The 16,321-nt window shown below is 49.0% G+C and overlaps 1 protein-coding gene across 4 annotated transcripts in view; it reads right to left on the bottom strand.

Annotated features, from left to right (window-relative positions):
- ENPP6 (ectonucleotide pyrophosphatase/phosphodiesterase 6) overlaps positions 1–16,321 on the bottom strand; it is a 105,693-nt gene that overhangs the window by 13,747 nt on the left and 75,625 nt on the right. For all 4 annotated transcript variants that reach the window (XM_070460087.1, XM_020876537.2, XM_020876536.2 and 1 more), the window contains exons 3-6: positions 14,380–14,491; positions 9,450–9,591; positions 7,468–7,647; positions 5,078–5,215 (exon numbers count right to left, since the gene is read on the bottom strand). In XM_070460087.1, the coding sequence (XP_070316188.1) occupies positions 5,078–5,215; positions 7,468–7,647; positions 9,450–9,591; positions 14,380–14,491 (572 nt within the window). The remainder of the gene's footprint in view (positions 1–5,077; positions 5,216–7,467; positions 7,648–9,449; positions 9,592–14,379; positions 14,492–16,321) is intronic.

Raw genomic sequence — 16,321 nt, 5'->3', positions numbered from 1 at the left:
TGGGAGTCTTTCACCTGGCGTTTGTCCTGGGCTGTGTTCAACGATTATCTGTCCTTTCCTGGGAATGCTTCATCTTACGCTGGTTGCCACGCTGAGTCTGTGTTTCAGCTGCCGTGGGTGCAGAGTCAGTCTCGGAGTCGCTCACACGGGCTGCTTTCCAAAGCAGCCGACTGGCTTTTCCCAGGATCGTTGGCCAGCACCAGGTTCACTGACGGTTACACATCTTGACCGCCATCCCTCACATCAGCACCTGACAGGGTAATTCCTGCTGAGAAGTGGGGTCAGGGACCTGGGTGTCCCCTCCTTCTCTCTGGATGAGGCCTCTCACCCCTTGTCTAGGGTGCTGGGGAACAAAGGTGAAATCAGGTCCAATTAAAATCAGTAAGTAAAATGTGAACCCCTGTCTGAGGTGTGTGACGGGCCTAACACAAATGAAATTGAACTTATTCCCCCAGGTCAGGGTTGTAACAGGAGCTTCCCCTGCCCTCCTCAATGCAATAAGCTCACAGCATCTCAGGCTGGAAAAGGCACCCGGTGATGTCTCGGAAGAGGCCTCAGTCAGGACTTTTGTGGAAGGGAGCATGGTTTGGCTGGCTCCGGGGTTTTGCTGCCAGGGTTAAGGTCGAGCTAGGTGACAAAGCGCCGTGTCTCATCACCATTTTAAACCCTCCTCCCGAGAGGCTTCCTGTGGGGCCCCCGGCAGCGGTGGTCGTAGATCCTCAGATGTGTGTTTGCCACACACTGCTGCGAAGACAAGTCCCCCCAACTGTTTCTCTGTCTTAGAAGGCCACCTCTTTCTAGAACAGAATTTAATGTCTTAGGCCCCAGACCCTGGTCTTACCCTGCCAAGCCTACTGCCACATGCGACTTCATTCTGGAAATTGTGAAATGCCAGACAGCAGGAGCAGCAGGGTCCAGAGGCAGCAGAATTCCTCAGAGAAGAGAGAAGAGCTGGAGCAGGGTGCCCAGGGGATGAGCTTGCTTTTTCTTCTTTTTTCTCTCAAGATCGTGTTTGCTGAAGTGCGCCGAGGGTGAGGAGGGCATCGCGTGCCCTCCGATGGCTTACAGTGATGACCCTGGTCTCCGCCAGAAGGCAAGAGGCTTCCAGCCCCCGACACAGGCATCCTGGACCTCCGGCACCCTGGGCCCGCAGGAAACCGCTCCGGCTGCCACTAAAACTCAGGAGCCATGCTCTCCAGCTTGTCTTGATTTCCCCAAGTATTTTGGGCCCGGGCCTAACTGCCACTCAATCCCAGGCCTGAGAATTGAGCCTGGCATTTCATATCCTTTGCTGGTTTTTGAAATGAATCTTTCCTCAGGAGACCAATACGGGCCATTTTTTGGAATCTGAAGCCTGCATTTGCTGCATTTCTCTCCACACAGATGGGAGTCCGGAGGATCCACAATGAAGCTCCATTGTGTGAAAGTCTCATGATCTTTCACCAGCTTCTGGCCACATTTGGCGGCCTTTCTGAGCGCGGTGTCAGGAGGGGACACTGTCCAGGAGAGGCCGTGGGAATCAGCCCCTGAAGCTGAGTGGGGACCGGGGACAGCTGAGGTGTCCGCCCGCCCCTGGACTCCAGCTGGGGGCTAGCTGGGCCAGGACAATGGCCACTGGTGGTCTCAACACCTTTTCTCTGTTGAAATCTCTTCTAGGGCTACTAACAATTAGTCCAGGTGAGAGGCCTGAATTAGCTTTCCTTTCTGGGTACTTAGTCACTGATTTATTAGCCTATAAAGTAAACAGTCTGTCAAAAAGATCTTGATGCTGGGAAAGATTGAGGGCAGGAGGATAAGGGGGTGACACAGGATGAGATGGTTGGATGGCATGATTGACTCAATGGACGTGAGTCTGAGCAAACTCTGGGAGGTAATGAGGGACAGAGAAACCCGGCGTGCTGCAGTCCATGGGGTTGCAAATAGTCGGACAGGACCGAGCAACTGAACAATAACAACAAGTAATCAAGAACCAGCTGTCTCTATTTATGAATTCATTTCTTAATTTCATATTCCACAAACATGTACTGAGTCTCTGCCATGTACCAGGTTCCACAGAGGAACACTCTGGTCAAGATGCCACAGACCTGCCCTCAAGGAGCTTCCACCTGAGGAAGCATCACTGGGCCTGCCTCCTGAGGATCTTTGGACCACCCTAGACATTGTGACAACCCCGGTGGCTCAGAGGGTGAAGAATCTGCCTGCAATGCAGGAGACGCAGGAGATGTGGGTTCGATCCCAGGGTTGGGAAGATCCCCTGGAGGAGGGAACTGGCAGCTCACTCCGGTATTTCTGCCTGGAAAACCCCATAGACAGAGGACCTTGGTGGGGTACAGTCCAAAGGGTCTAAAAGGGTCGGACACGACTGAGGGACCATGCCCTCAGTGACCTTTATCCCCTGACAAGGACATGCAAAGAGGTTTACAGAGGATGGTGACCAGGTCTTAGGGGGACAGAGGGGTGGAGGCACCAATTCGGAAGCCCTGTTTCCATGCTTGAAGAAAGGAGCTTGGCAGGTGTGACAGGCTGGGGCTTAACCTAGGCAGGTGACCTGGGTTTTTTGTTTTTGTTTTTTTCCTGCTGCTTCATGGTTAGTCTTCTGGGAAAATGAACACACTCAGCTTCCTGCCCCTGTAGGAGAGGAGGCCAGAGAAGGTACTGACACTAGTTGGAAATCCAGTCTGTATATTAATTCTCACGACGAAAAACAATCTGTGGGAGCCACTGGGCAGTGGGCCTTGCTTTTATGACGTCAGCAGTCATGCTGGATAATGGTGCCATTCCAGGTGACAAAGTCAATCTGTTTCCCTGCCTTTATCTTTTTCAGTGACAGCTCTCCAAGCAACCATTTAAAAAAATAAAAAACAGAAAGTGCTCCATGGCATCTTCCTGTTGGAGCAGCTGCCTAAGAGCCTGCAGAACTTAAGTTGGTGTTTATATGGGAAGGGCATTTTTGCCAAGGAAACCAAATCTTGCATGTTTATGAGACAGCGGTTGTAGGGAAAAAGGAAGGAAAGATGGGATTCTGTTTTATTGGCCCCAACCAGCAGCAATTTGTCCTGACTCAGCTGTTTTCATATTTAAGCCAGAAAGAAAAAAAAAGGCTCCTCTGCTAGCCAAACCTAGACTCAGAGCAGCTGCTTTTAAAGCTGAGAAACTGTCCCGCTGCAGATGCAAACTGAGATCCCTCACTGGGCACTGGTATGGAGGTTACAGAACAAACACAGGTTCTGTCACCACGTGGGGAGAAATTTTGCAAGTAAGAATGGGGGAGACTAATAGTCTTGGCACAGAGCAGCAACAGGGGCCTAGAGCGACGTTTTCAATTCTCTGTAGTCAAGTAAGTTTAATAAACAGCAGGGAGACGTAAAAGAAAAAAAAAATCTAAGCAGGGAAAGAATGGGTGCTCCTTTTAGGATTTTTCAGAAGATAGAGTAAAACCCCAATATTAAATCTAAGTATCAGAAATTATCCATTAAAATTAGAAATTATAACTTTTAAAATTATAATTTATGAATTATAAAATTATACATTTTAACTAGAAATTAAAATCCTTAGATTATTAAATCTAAGGATCAGAGATTATAATTTTCATATGTGAATCTTGAAAATAAAAATCTGTAAATTCGAAGATAGTAAAATGATTAAGATAGTCAGTCTAGGAGACTAAGGTACAACAAAAGACTGACTAAAAGATATCTAAATTTCTCTTAAGGGGACCAGGGACCGCCGTGATTTTCTAAAGAAACATTTATGTTTTTATGCTATATACACCTTGAGTTACAGTAATATATACTGTATATTCATTGCACTTTCCTCTTTGAGTTGGCTGCTAGGAAGCTCAGAACCATCTTTGCGAACTAAAGTTCACATCAGGGAATCCCCATTTTCCACACCTGGGTCCCTAAATGTCCATTCATTTACCTGATCAATATTTCTGCTGGTGGCCACCTGCCCTCGCTCTGGCAGATTAAATACCAGTCTTCGGTCTGATATAATTGTCCCTTAGTGTTCATAGGGGACTGTTTCCATGACCCCATTGGGTACCAAAATCCATGGACACTGAAGTCTCTTATACAAAATGGCATAGCATTTGCATATAAGGACACACATTCTCCTGTGTCTCTTAAATCCTCTCTAGATTACTTATGATACCGCAGTCAATGCAATGTGATATAAATAGCTATAAATATAATGGAAATGTGATGTAAATAGTTGCCGACACTCAGCAAATTCAAGCTTTGCTTTTTGGAACTTTTGGGACTCTTTTTTCCCCCCTGAATATTTCTGATTTGCGATTGTTTGCATCTACGGATGCGCAACCTCAAATTCAACTCCACAACGACCCTCATGTGCCAACATCTGCCACTCTCTTTTACTCTCCAGTCTGATCAGTTTGCAGCCCAGCTTCAAGTTCATACCAACAAGGACTCAGGCTCTGTCTGGAAACTGACTATCCACAGGACCGCAGATTCCCCTGGAAGGGGGTGGGGAGGTGGGCTTTCCCAGCTGGCCAGGTATCAAAGCTGATGCAAGAGCCGGGTGAGCACGGTGTCCGGGCAAACAAGGAGAAAGCTGCTGAGGTCTTTAGGGCATTAGGCAATCAGGGTTTGGCCTCAAAAGGCAAGAGAAGCTCTGTAAAATCAAATTGGCAAACCTGAGACCTGGGTCTGCAGGCGGACTTTTGTTTGCCAATCACTGCTGTTTAAGGTGAAAGCAAAGCGGAGCCTCCCCTGGCTGTTCGATGCCCTAAAGCAATTGCTTTGGTTCACAGTAATTGTTCCACTTTCCACTGAATAGGTTACATTGTAAGCCTTGGTAATTGAGTTAAGGCCCATTTGTTAAAATACAAGTCTGGAGCCACGAAGTCTAAACCTTGGCTCTGGGTTGGAGCCTCCCGTTTGCATCTGCAGTCATCTGACCAAGCCTTTCAATTGTCTCAAGAAGGAAATAACGCAGCCAATGAGAGACTCGGGGTAAGAACAAACATTTTTCAAGTGGAAAAGGTGAGTAATTATTTACATTTGGCTGTTTGATAGAATTTGTATCATGGATGTCTTGCCGTGTGTTTTTTGTTTACCTCAGTTATGAACCATCCTTCGTCAGCCACTAGGGTCAGAGGGGAGACAAACTTCCCTTTCTTGTAATGGAACCTGCTCGGAATGTCTTCCTTCTCGTAGACAGTCATGTGCTCCACTCGCCTCAGTTTGTTATATATCTGTAAAGAGAACCAAGAAGGACCAGGTTTGCATTCTCTTTCTTACGTACACGTGACCATATATTGGACCTGGTGGAGAGGATCCTCTTATAAAAACTTATGTCAAAAATACTATAGAAAAATGAAAATACGAATGAGAAATTGGTCTGCCTGGCGTTAAATACCCCCAAGACCAAAGAAATGCATTTATTCTTTGACTAGACCTAGAGCATGTCCTACCTACACCTGATTCTAAAAGAACTAGTAGGGACGTCCCTGGCAGTCCAGTAGTTAGGGCTCCATGCTTCCAAAGTTGGGGGCGCTAGAGTTCGAACCCTGATCGGGGAACTAGGATCCCACATGCCACATGGCCAAAAAAGAAAAATACTAGTAACTGTTTGCCATTAATTACACTGCTGATCTGATGAAGGCATAAACCCTGTATGTATTTTCAGTATTTAACAGCAGCTTAAATCTGTATGGCTAAAATTAAAATCAACTGGCTGATACTTAGCCAAATCAGACATTCATTCCTGGGTAGACCTGAATAGAAAATTGAGTTTATCCACTCAACTCTGGAAAATAATGAGTCTTTAGGCTGCTTGGTAGAGAGTTTCTAATGGCCCTGGGAGTTATAATTTCCTATATTAGAAAACCTGCAATTCTTAAGGAAAGGAGGGTGCATCCCCAGAAAGATTTTAGTTAAGTGGAAACTCTGATGGCACGCAGTGGGTCTCACAAACTCTTGCGTCCATCATGTGACGAGCTGTCAACCAAACACAGTCCCTGCTCCTGAATAATCCACCAACTGCTTTAGGCAGCTTGCACCTGCCTGACCACATTACACACCACATTGGAAGCAAGAAACTCCCCAGCTAGTGAGCCGCTGATGCTCTGGCATCCTGGGGCCCAGGTGCCAAGTTGAAGACATGGATGGGGTGCCATGCCTGCGAAACAGAACTCCTTTGCAGGAAGCCATTGACTGCGGGAGCTGCCAGCGTGGAAAGTATTCTTCCCAGTTTCACACTTACGGAGTTCATGGGAACGCTGAGTACACATGTTGAGCACCTGAACTTGCTGACCACGGAGCTTGAGAAAAAGGGGGCGTCTGTGTGGGGAAGGGATGAGGCTAGGGGGAATGGCTATGTGGGCACCGTGTTCCTCAACCCCACACAGACAGATCTCAGACTCTTAAGTGGGAGGGAGCAGGCAGGGTTGAGAGGAGGGTGTCTCTCTGGGCCAAAAAGGAGGACACCCCTCCTCCGCAGCCTGCACCAGCGCTCCATCAACACCAACCACGTCACTGGGGTGAGGACGGGTGGAGGCACCAGGCCCAGCTGAGGCCCATTCCTGGCTCCCTGTGGGTGGGACCCCTGGAGAAAGATGGCAGTTCTCTCTGGGAGCGGGCGGAAACCCCAGGGCCTGCACTGGGAGACGATCAAGCCACATGGGGCCAAGCGGTCAGCCAGAGGTGCCACTTGCTCCTTTAGCTTCTCAGCGTGGTATGCCAGCCACTCAGACGGAAGTATTGTTTGGAGGGAGGGGTGAGTGGGGGTCTCACCATCCCAAGTGCCCAGTTCCCGGGGGGCAAGGACTGCCACATCCTCTTGGGAACGGCGCTCTCCAGGGGTGATCACTGTCCTTGGTGACTGTCCACGGCCCCTGCCATGGGCCCAGCAAGCTTCTCCGTGCTTCAGAGCCACCCAGGAGGGCGGCGACGATGCCGCCAGCTCCCAGGCAGGAAACGCAGCAGCAGGGCTGGTCAGGGAGCCGCTCAGTGGCTGAGGGTTGGATCCCCATCCCTGGCTGACCTATAGCACCTGCAGCCTCGCCCCGGGATCACTGGTCACCTTCTCCTCCTGGGGCCCTGATGAGAACAGGCCGGACTGGCCGCTTTCTTCCAGAGAAGAGCACCCTGGGCGGGCATCCACTGTGCCCAGCCGTGCCTGTCATGTGCTGCATGTCGGCCAAGAAGAAAGCAGCCCTGTTTGGGGCTGAGCCCTTGGCAAGCTGAGCACTGCACATCCTTAGTCTCGCTTCAGAGCCACTAACGTTCCGAGCTCATCTCAGACAAGAGAAGACACGGGAGGATGAACCGCCGGACAGAGGTCACCCAGCAAGGGAGGGGCCGGGTGGGTCATCTGTCTCCAGAGTCCTGACCCCCCCCCCCCCCCCCGAGGTCGCCCTGCGTTTCCGCCTTGAAACGACAAAGACCCAGCACAGACACCCCCGCCCCCGCGACCTGGCCTTCGTACCTGACCCACCCTTCGTACCTCCGAATGCTTCCCAGGGGCTGGCCACAGGCTCATAATTGGCCCTCGCCCCTTCGCCTGCTGCAGATCACGGAGGTTGATGTAGTTATCCAGCTCAATCACTTTGTCTATCCATGAAATATCAGTCATCCCGTGATCTGAGAAGATGATGACGTTAAGGTCGTCCTGCAGCTCCCGTTCCTTGGGGTGGGGGGCAGGAGAGGTGGTCAGGACGGTGTCCACAGAAGGACCCTCTTAACACCAGCTGTTTTGCAAAGAGATACTTTCTCTTTTTTTTAATTTTTAATTTTTTTTTTCACACCAAAAACATTTTGTATTGGGGTAGAGCCAATTAACAATGTTGTGATAGTTTCGGGTGAACAATGAAGGGACTCAGCCGTACATTTATACATGTATCCATTCTTCCCCAAACTCCCCTCCCATCCAGGCTGCCACATAACAGAGCAGACTTCCTGCGCCACACAGTAGGTTTTTGTTGGTTATCCGTTTTAAACATAGCGGTGTGTACCTGACTGCTATATATAGGAGCAAGAGTTCGTCCTCAGTTCTGAATTTAATCATCTACTTGTCTGCCTTGACACGGCTCAAAATCGTAGCAGAAGCACTTTGGGGAGGGGAGCCTGGGAGCCCATGCTGAACGTGATTCATACAGGCTCCAGGTTTTTAAGGTAGCCATTCGGTTTTCATCCTCTTTGGGGCTTGCAAAAAACTCGTGTGGGAAATATGATGACTCTCACTTGCCTGTTTTACACACGTTTGAAAAATCAAGCCCAGGAAAGTTTAAAAAATTAATACTTTAAGTCAGACAGAGAAAGTCAAATATCATATGATACCATTTTTATGTGGAATCTAAAAAAAAAAAAATGCTGCAAATGAAATTATTTACAAAACAGAATTAGACTCATGGGCATAGAAATCAAACTTACGGCTACCAAAGGAGAAAGTGGAAGGAGAAGGATAAATTAGGAGATAGGGATTAACATATACACTACTGTATAAAAAATAAACAATAAGGTGGTGGTGGTGGTTTAGTCACTAAGTCATGTCCAGCTCTTTGCAAACCCATGGACTGTAGCCCACCAGGCTCCTCTGTCCATGGGATTCTCCAGGCAAGAATACTGGAGTGGGTTGCCATGCCCTCCTCCAGGAGGTCTTTCTGACTCAGGGGTCTAACCCACGTCTCCTGAGGCTCCTGTTTGGCAGATGTATTCTTTACCACTGGGCCACCTGGGAATACTGTAAAAGTACAAGGGACTCTATTCAATACCTGTAATAGCCTATAATGAAAAAGAACCATATACATATATGTGTGTGTGTGTAACTGAATCGCTTTGCCATACGCCTGAAATTAGCACATTGCAAATCAACTATACTGCCATAAAAAAATAAAATTAAGAAATAATCCTGTGATTAAAGTCATTCACGAAGGGTGTGGCAGGATCGGGGACAGAACCCAGGCCTGGTTTTGATGTTCCCGGCGACCTGGTGACCATACTTTAGCCTTGGGGTAAAGCATCGGCCCGCTGAGCCCGGAGGCCGTGCAGATCAGGTCACTTCAGCACCACTGGCCCGGCTGCTCACAGGGGATCTTGCGGTGTTTGGGGAGATGCTGTATGAAGAAAGGGCTTCCCTAGGGGCTCAGCTGGTGAAGAATCTGCCTACAATGCAGGAGACCTGGGTTCCATCCCTGGGTTGGGAAGATCCCCTGGAGAAGGGAACGGCAACCCATTCCAGTATTCTGGCCTGGAGAGTTCCAGGGACGGAATAGTCCATGGGGTCGCAAAGAGTCGGACACGACTGAGTGATTCACTGTATGAAGAAAAGAGAAGCTACCCCTACCCCCACCCCCGTACCTGCAGACCCTCAAGCTGGCCCAGTCAGCTCTCAGAGCAAGAAAGGCGATGTGGAGGGCTGGGCCAGCCCAGGGGACAGAGGAGACGGACAGAGGGGAGGCTAGCCCAGGGGGCCGGGTTTCCGGTCACCTGGATCCACTTGGTCATGTCCGCCATCACGGTGTCCACGGCCTTCACGGCGTCTTTCCTCTGTGGTGACCAGGGCCCATGATGGTGGCCTTCCACGTCGATGCGCTCGTAGTAGATGGCCGCCAGGTCTGCCTGGCCACTCCTGGGGGGCAGCGAGAGAGGTGCGGCTGAGAGAAGCCCCCCCAGCCTTCTCTCCTCCCGACCTGCAGCCCCGGTGGGGGCGGGCCTGTAGGCCGAGCACAGCTGACACCCTAAAACAAGCAAGCGGGTTCTCCGAGGGAGAGACAGGACGAGTGCATCTAGGCCTGCCAGTCCCGAGCGCCATGGTGACGAAAGCCACAGGATGTGCTTCTGTGTCACCTCCCCTCTCAGCTCATCAGGACCCAGGAGTCGGATGAGGTGGCCACAGGCAGGGGACAGTTCTGAAAGGCCTCCTCCCTGCTGGGTGCCATCGGAAGATCAGAGAAAAGCGGAGCGATGATCACCCAAGTAATGGCTGTCCCATTACTGCTGGCCTTCGGGGAAGCCTCTAAAGGAAACCCTGAGCTGTAGGTGTAGCTGACCAGCAAGAGTAAGAGCAAACTTTACCAGGCCACCTTGTGGGAGGCAGACAGATTTGTGTTCAAGGCTTGACATCTGCAGACACCCCCCAGCACGCTTGTTCCCCGGGCACCCAGGACGACTCAGCTCCAGGGTGGACACAGAGTGAATTCTAGCACTGACCACACTTGCTGCCTCCCAGGAAGACTCGGTTCTGGCTAAATGCCCGCTCGGGGCCAGAGTACTGGTGGTACAAACCCAGCTATTTAAGCCTCCACACAGGGTTGAGACCGAGTGGGAACTGGAGAGATGAACTGGAGCAGGAGGCTGAGGGAGTCTGGGAGGAGAGAAAACACGGGGCCATGTGCCCTCCCTGCCCTGCACAGTTGGGGGCTTCCCACCGTGACTGCGCCCCACCCAAACTCCCCCAAAGCAGGGCAACAGAACTACACTGGTGAGGATGCTGGTGATGATGAGTGTAGTGGTAAGAGCAACTGATGAAAGAGGAAGCAATGGAAAAGGAATGAAGGCTAACGCCTTTGCTTGGACTTTACAAGGATTAATAACAAATACTCTTGGCAGACTGCCTCATTTATCTCGAAAAACTCTTATTTAAACACACAAGGGAGGCGGCAAGGTCTCTCTGGGTCTGGTCTCCCCGACCCTTAGAATGAGAGAACGTGTGTCCTTAACGCCGGCAGCGCCTTGGGCCTTGCGATCTACAGCAGAGGAAAAAGAACCCCAGAGTAGTTCAAGAGCGTGGTTGCAGAAACGAACACCCCCGCCTGTCCTTCAGGTCTCAGGGAGATGCTGCCCCCTCCAGGAGCACGTCCGCACGCCCAGGCTCAGCTGGGCGGCCCCCCCAGGTGCTCCTGCTGCATTCCTGGTTCATCTCCAGATTGTGATTCTTCACTGTACTCTAATCGCCCATTTATGTATCCTTCTCCCCTCTAAATCACAGGGTTGTTTCGCCCTGGGGTGCATTCACGCGCCATCATATCTCAGCTCAGTCTAGGATCTGGTAGGAGCTCTGTAACTGTTGGTAGGCAGTATAATAATAGTAAGTGCTCAGTGTGTGCGTGCATGCTAGATCAATTCAGTTGTGTCTGACTCTTTGTGACCTCACGGACTGTAGGCCGCCAGGCTCCTCTGTCCGTGGGATTCTCCAGGCAAGAAAACTGGAGTGGGTTGCCATGTCCTCCTCCAGTGGATCTTCCCAACCCAGGGATCGAACCTGTGCCTCCTGCATCTCCCGCATTGCAGGTGGATTTTTTTTTATGGCTGAGGCATGGGGGAAAGCTCCAAGTGCTTAAGTCAGGCACTAAGTTGAGGGCTTTTTATGCATTATCGGAATTCATCCTTACAGCAACCCTATCAGGTACGAATACCGAAAATAGAGAGTTCAAGATGGTTGTCCACATCACTCAGCTCATGAGAAGTGGAGCCAGCACCGAGACCCCGGTGGGGCTGACTCGACAGCTTGACCCAACACCCTGAAAGGACTCAGCAGCCCGCACCAATAGGGGAACATTCTGCTTAGCCCAACTGACCTGTGGAAATGGTTCTCATTCGGCTATCGGGTCCCACCACTCCCAAGAAAGCCGGGTGTGAGGTGTGGCGAAGACAGCAGTCGCTCTCATTTCCCGGCATGAGCTCTGTTGGATGTGCCACCAGACTCTGGGTCTGTGGTGAAGAGTGTCCCCAGAGAATGGCTTTGGCAGACTTTGCAGGTGAGGAAACAGGCCAGAAAGGATGCGAGGAGTTACTCAGGGCCGCACAGACCTGAGTCATGGCTGCTCAGTCGCTCAGTCGTGTCTGATTTTCTGTGACTGCATGGACTGTAGCCCACCAGGCTCCTCTGTCCATGGGGATTCCCTAGGCAAGAGTACTGAATGGGATGCCACACCCTCCTCCAGGGGACCTTCCCAACCCAGGGATTGAACCTAGGTCTCCCGCACTGCAGGTGGACTCTGAGTCTGAGCCACGAGGGAATCCCAAGAATACTGAAGAGGGGAGCCTATCTCTTCTCCAGGGGGAGTCGTGGTTAGGACTGGAGACTGTGAACCTTCCACGTGCAAGGTCAGGACACGTTGCTCCACAGCCCAGGCTTTCGAATGTCCACACTGACGCCGTTCACTGCACAGGGATGGAGTCCAGAGCAGGTTCAGCCCAGCGTCTTCCTTCTCCACGGTCATAATCACCAAGAGGGCACACCCTTTAACGAAACTGTGATGTTCTCATACCCAGAGGTGTGCTTCATTCATGGTTCGGAGGATACACGGGTTTCAAGGTAAGGGAAATTGCCAGTCAAGCATGATTTTCTCTTTTTAGAACAAAACAGACTGGTCCCTCTTTAACAAATACCATGTCCTCTCTCCTCCACGATGTTGTTGTTCAGTTGCTAAGTCAGGTCCAACTCTGTGACCCCACGGACAGCAGCACACCAGGCTTCCCTGTCCTACACTATTTCCTAAAGTTTGCTCAAACTCCTGTCCATTGAGTTGGTGATGCCCTCTAACCTTCCCATCCTCTCTCGCCCCCTTCCCCTCCTGCCCTCAATTTTCTTAGCATCAGGGTCTTTTCCAATGAGTTGGCTCTTCACATCCCGTGGCCAAAATATTGGAGTTTCAGCTTCAGCATCGGTCCTTCCTCCATGGTGGGAACTGTGTTAAGTTATTATTTGATTGTTTCTCACAAATAAAATTATCATCATTCATACTCGCTAACATGTGGATGACTAATAACAAATCCCCCTGCCTTTACAGACAGCAGAGAACAAAACATCACGGAGGGTCCCCGTAATGTAGGCAGTGGGAAAAATTCTTACTCGGGAATGGCATTTTCATATCTCTCCGTAAACGTTTTTGAGGCCCATGTTCATTACACTGATGGGCTGATGGCATTTCCTCCACCATGTTTGAACATAAAGGAACTTTCCACAAAATCATGCCCTCAGACGTGCCTCCGCGTTTAGCTGCCTTATGTACTTGAGCCTGGAGCATCCCAGACATGCTGGTCCTCACAGTGCCTCCTATGTCTACCATGCACACCTCCAGGGTGGGGCTTGGACGTGGGGAGAATTTCACAATGTTGACTGGTTGCACTGAAGTTCAATGAAATGCTTTCAGGTCACTAGGTTTTAGACACTGCACCTTAATTCAGCAGCCACTGGCCTGGCTTCTTTAAGGCTGTTTGGCATATTCATAAATCTCCGTGTGGTCGGAAAGCTAACAAGTCTCACAGGTTTACCTGATGGCTTTCTGTCAGGAAGTTGTCAACCCCAGATGCCAGGAACACTGGAGCTACGATGCTTGCGATTTGGGGATTTATACGCATGCCTTTTGTGAAAGACGTCTATGTGGGAGCACGTTGATTCATGAGGGACCGGAGTCTTCAAGGGCTGAGCGCGCTTGCCTGTTTGGAGCTTAGCTGACAAATTCTTGGTGGCCAGCTGTTTTCCACATGGGTCTGGTCTCCATCACAGGTCAGCTCATTTGTAACAGAGGGGCCGGGCGAGGAGCGGCAGATAGGAACGCCTACAGATCTGTTTCTGGCCCTTTATAGCCTCCAGCCCAGGAACCATGCCAGAAGGACATGTGGCCATGAGCCCAGTTACCTGAGAGCTATGAGGGGCCCCCGGCCCTGGGCTTTCAGGGACACCCAGATCTCCTATCACCTTAGGATTCTGTCCAGATCTCTTTGCAATGTAAAAAAGTGCAGGATGTCACATCCATTTTCCTTACTGAAGTGGATTGTAAAGAAGGAATTAGGCAGAGAGAAATGGAGGCAGTTTAAAGGGATAGTTGAAGTTGTTGACTATTAAAAAAATTCAAGACTTAGAAGTTAAGTCAGTTTCCCCGACTCTAATCTGCTATTCAGGAGAGCTCTACTGACTTCTGTTTTTCAAACTGGGTGTGATGATAAGTTGCATGGGGAAGAAGAAAAAAGCTTTTATGTACTAATATGCCAATAGGCTTTGTATGTTTCCAAAGAAGATGGCAGAGTAGGCAGTTTCTCCAAACGTTTTTCCACCACAGATTTTCCCTTTTTTTTTTTTGCCAAAAACTTGTCGATGTCTTCTGAGAGCCAAGCATTCACTATATCATGATTAGAGAAACACTGACATTCACATTGCTTCTCTACTATCCATCAACACAAAGAACGTCCCAAATACCTGGAGACTTCCTTGCTGTCAATTCAGTGTTTCCAAAGACCACCCCTACCTAAAATTTCTCACACTAGCTGGTAGCAATCACCACGGGAAAGGCTCACCACCTCTCTGAAACATTGGGCCACCTATCCCAAAGGGTTCTTAATCCACTTGAGCATTCTTTATTGGTCCTGGAAACAAGGAAGAACACTGGCACGGCTAAGAATTTGGGACACTCACTTGAAGACGTCAAGAGCACCGTTGACTGCATTGACAAAATTGGCATCCGTTGGGACAGATTTATACTCGAGGCAGTAAGTTGGTCTGACACCAAGAATCTCAACCTCACAGCCTAAGGAGGAGAAAGATGGTTAATGGTTACTTTCTTCAGTAATCAAGATAGGGTCGTGGGGCAATTTTAGGAAGCAAATAACATTAGTTGAAATGAAAATTTTTGTTCCTTTTTATTAAATAAAAATGTATTAGTGATAGGTATTGAATTTAGCTCTAATTTTGTTTAAGTGGGCTTTAAATGTCACTTCTATAGAACACTTGGGTAGGAGGAGAAGGGGGTGACTGAGGGTGAGATGGTCAGATGGCATCACAGACTCAATGGACATTGAGTCAATGGACTTTGAGCAAACTCGGAGATAGAAGGACAGGGAAGCCTGGCGTGTTGCAGTCCATGGGATCATAAAGAGTTGAATACAACTGAGTGATTGAATGATGAATAACAATACAACATGGTGTCTTATGACAAGAACTAGCAAAATTGGCTAATGGTTATCTTTCTCAGTTTGAAACAATGACAAAAATTAATTAGAACACAAAATGTCTCAATTAAAACTTTTTTTCTATAGAATTTTTACAACTACTAATTCTTCTAGTATATCTTTGCCTGTTCTAGAATCAAGTAGAGAAAGTGAAAGTGAAAGTTGCTCAGTCGTGTCTGACTCTTTGCAACCCCATGGACTATCCAGTCCAGAATTCTCCAAGCCAGAATACTGGAGTGGGCAGCCTTTCCCTTCTCCAGGGGATCTTCCCAACTAAGGGATTGAACCCAGGTCTCCCGCACTGTAGGCAGATTCTTTACCAGCTGAGCCACAAGGGAAGCCCAGAATCAGGTATAAACTAGTATCTGACCAGCCTGGGAATAATAATCTGACTGGACTCAGAAGTACTGCACTGATGTAAATGCACAAAAATCACTGAGTTCAAGCAAGGATTCTAAGCCAAACTCTTGCCTCTTCCAAAATGAAGCAAAAGAATGAAAAGCATTTAGATGTTAGGAGCTGCTGTGGCCTCAGTTTTTTCATCCCAAACCTTGAACAAGTTGAAATGGTTGCCCTGAGAAAGAGACACCAAACCTTATTATCAGAAAATAGAGCAGGAGAGGAATGAACCAGCCTCAGTTTAAAATAGTTGAGTCTATTTCTTGGGCACCAACTAGGTCACTATGTTCAGACATAGCATCTGCATGCTGTTTTGTTCTAGAATCTAGCCTAGTGGGAGGGGACCTCGTGAAAACAGTGTCAGACTTGAAGTCTAAAGTGAGGCGCCTGTTTACTGGGTGGTAAGGGAGTCAGACACAGGCACATTCAATTCAGATATTGTTTCCTCCTGGAAGCTTTCCTTGAATCCCCAAATGGACTCAGGCGTATAGACTGTGTCTGGCCAATGTGTTGGGGGCTGGAGGTGGAAAGAAAAAGATGCCCGAAGCGATGAGAGCAGTGGAAGCAAGAGTTCAAAGGGAGAAGCAATAAGGTGTGTGGAGACCAGCAGGTACGTAACATTCCCAGGCCGGGAGGAGTCTGGAGGCCAGACGGTGAGCTTTCTTGTAGCCCAGAGAAAATGAGTCCCATGTAAACTTGGTACAATCCTTATGAATCCTATATAATACTTGATCATGCCTCCATTTTATCAGGAGGAAGTGAGTCAGAAAAGTGGTGAGATTTTCCCACTGCCACAGGGCAAATGTGAGGAGGAGCTAGCATTAGAATCTAGGGTTACTTGACTCCAATAGTACCTGATGAATTCAGACATGCATGGACAGAAATTATGGAAACTAAGGACAGAGATATTCCCATACTATTTAGATTTACTCAAGCTTATTGAGAAATAAGTCAAAATAAAAGAATCTAAGAATGAACAAGATAGGGTTTTGAAACAAAGCAGCAGCAAA

This window comes from Odocoileus virginianus, chromosome 32 (assembly GCF_023699985.2).
Source record: "Odocoileus virginianus isolate 20LAN1187 ecotype Illinois chromosome 32, Ovbor_1.2, whole genome shotgun sequence".
Taxonomy (NCBI): Eukaryota; Metazoa; Chordata; class Mammalia; order Artiodactyla; family Cervidae; genus Odocoileus; species Odocoileus virginianus.
Note: the sequence above shows the minus strand (reverse complement) of the source record. Positions and strands in the feature narration are given on the sequence as shown.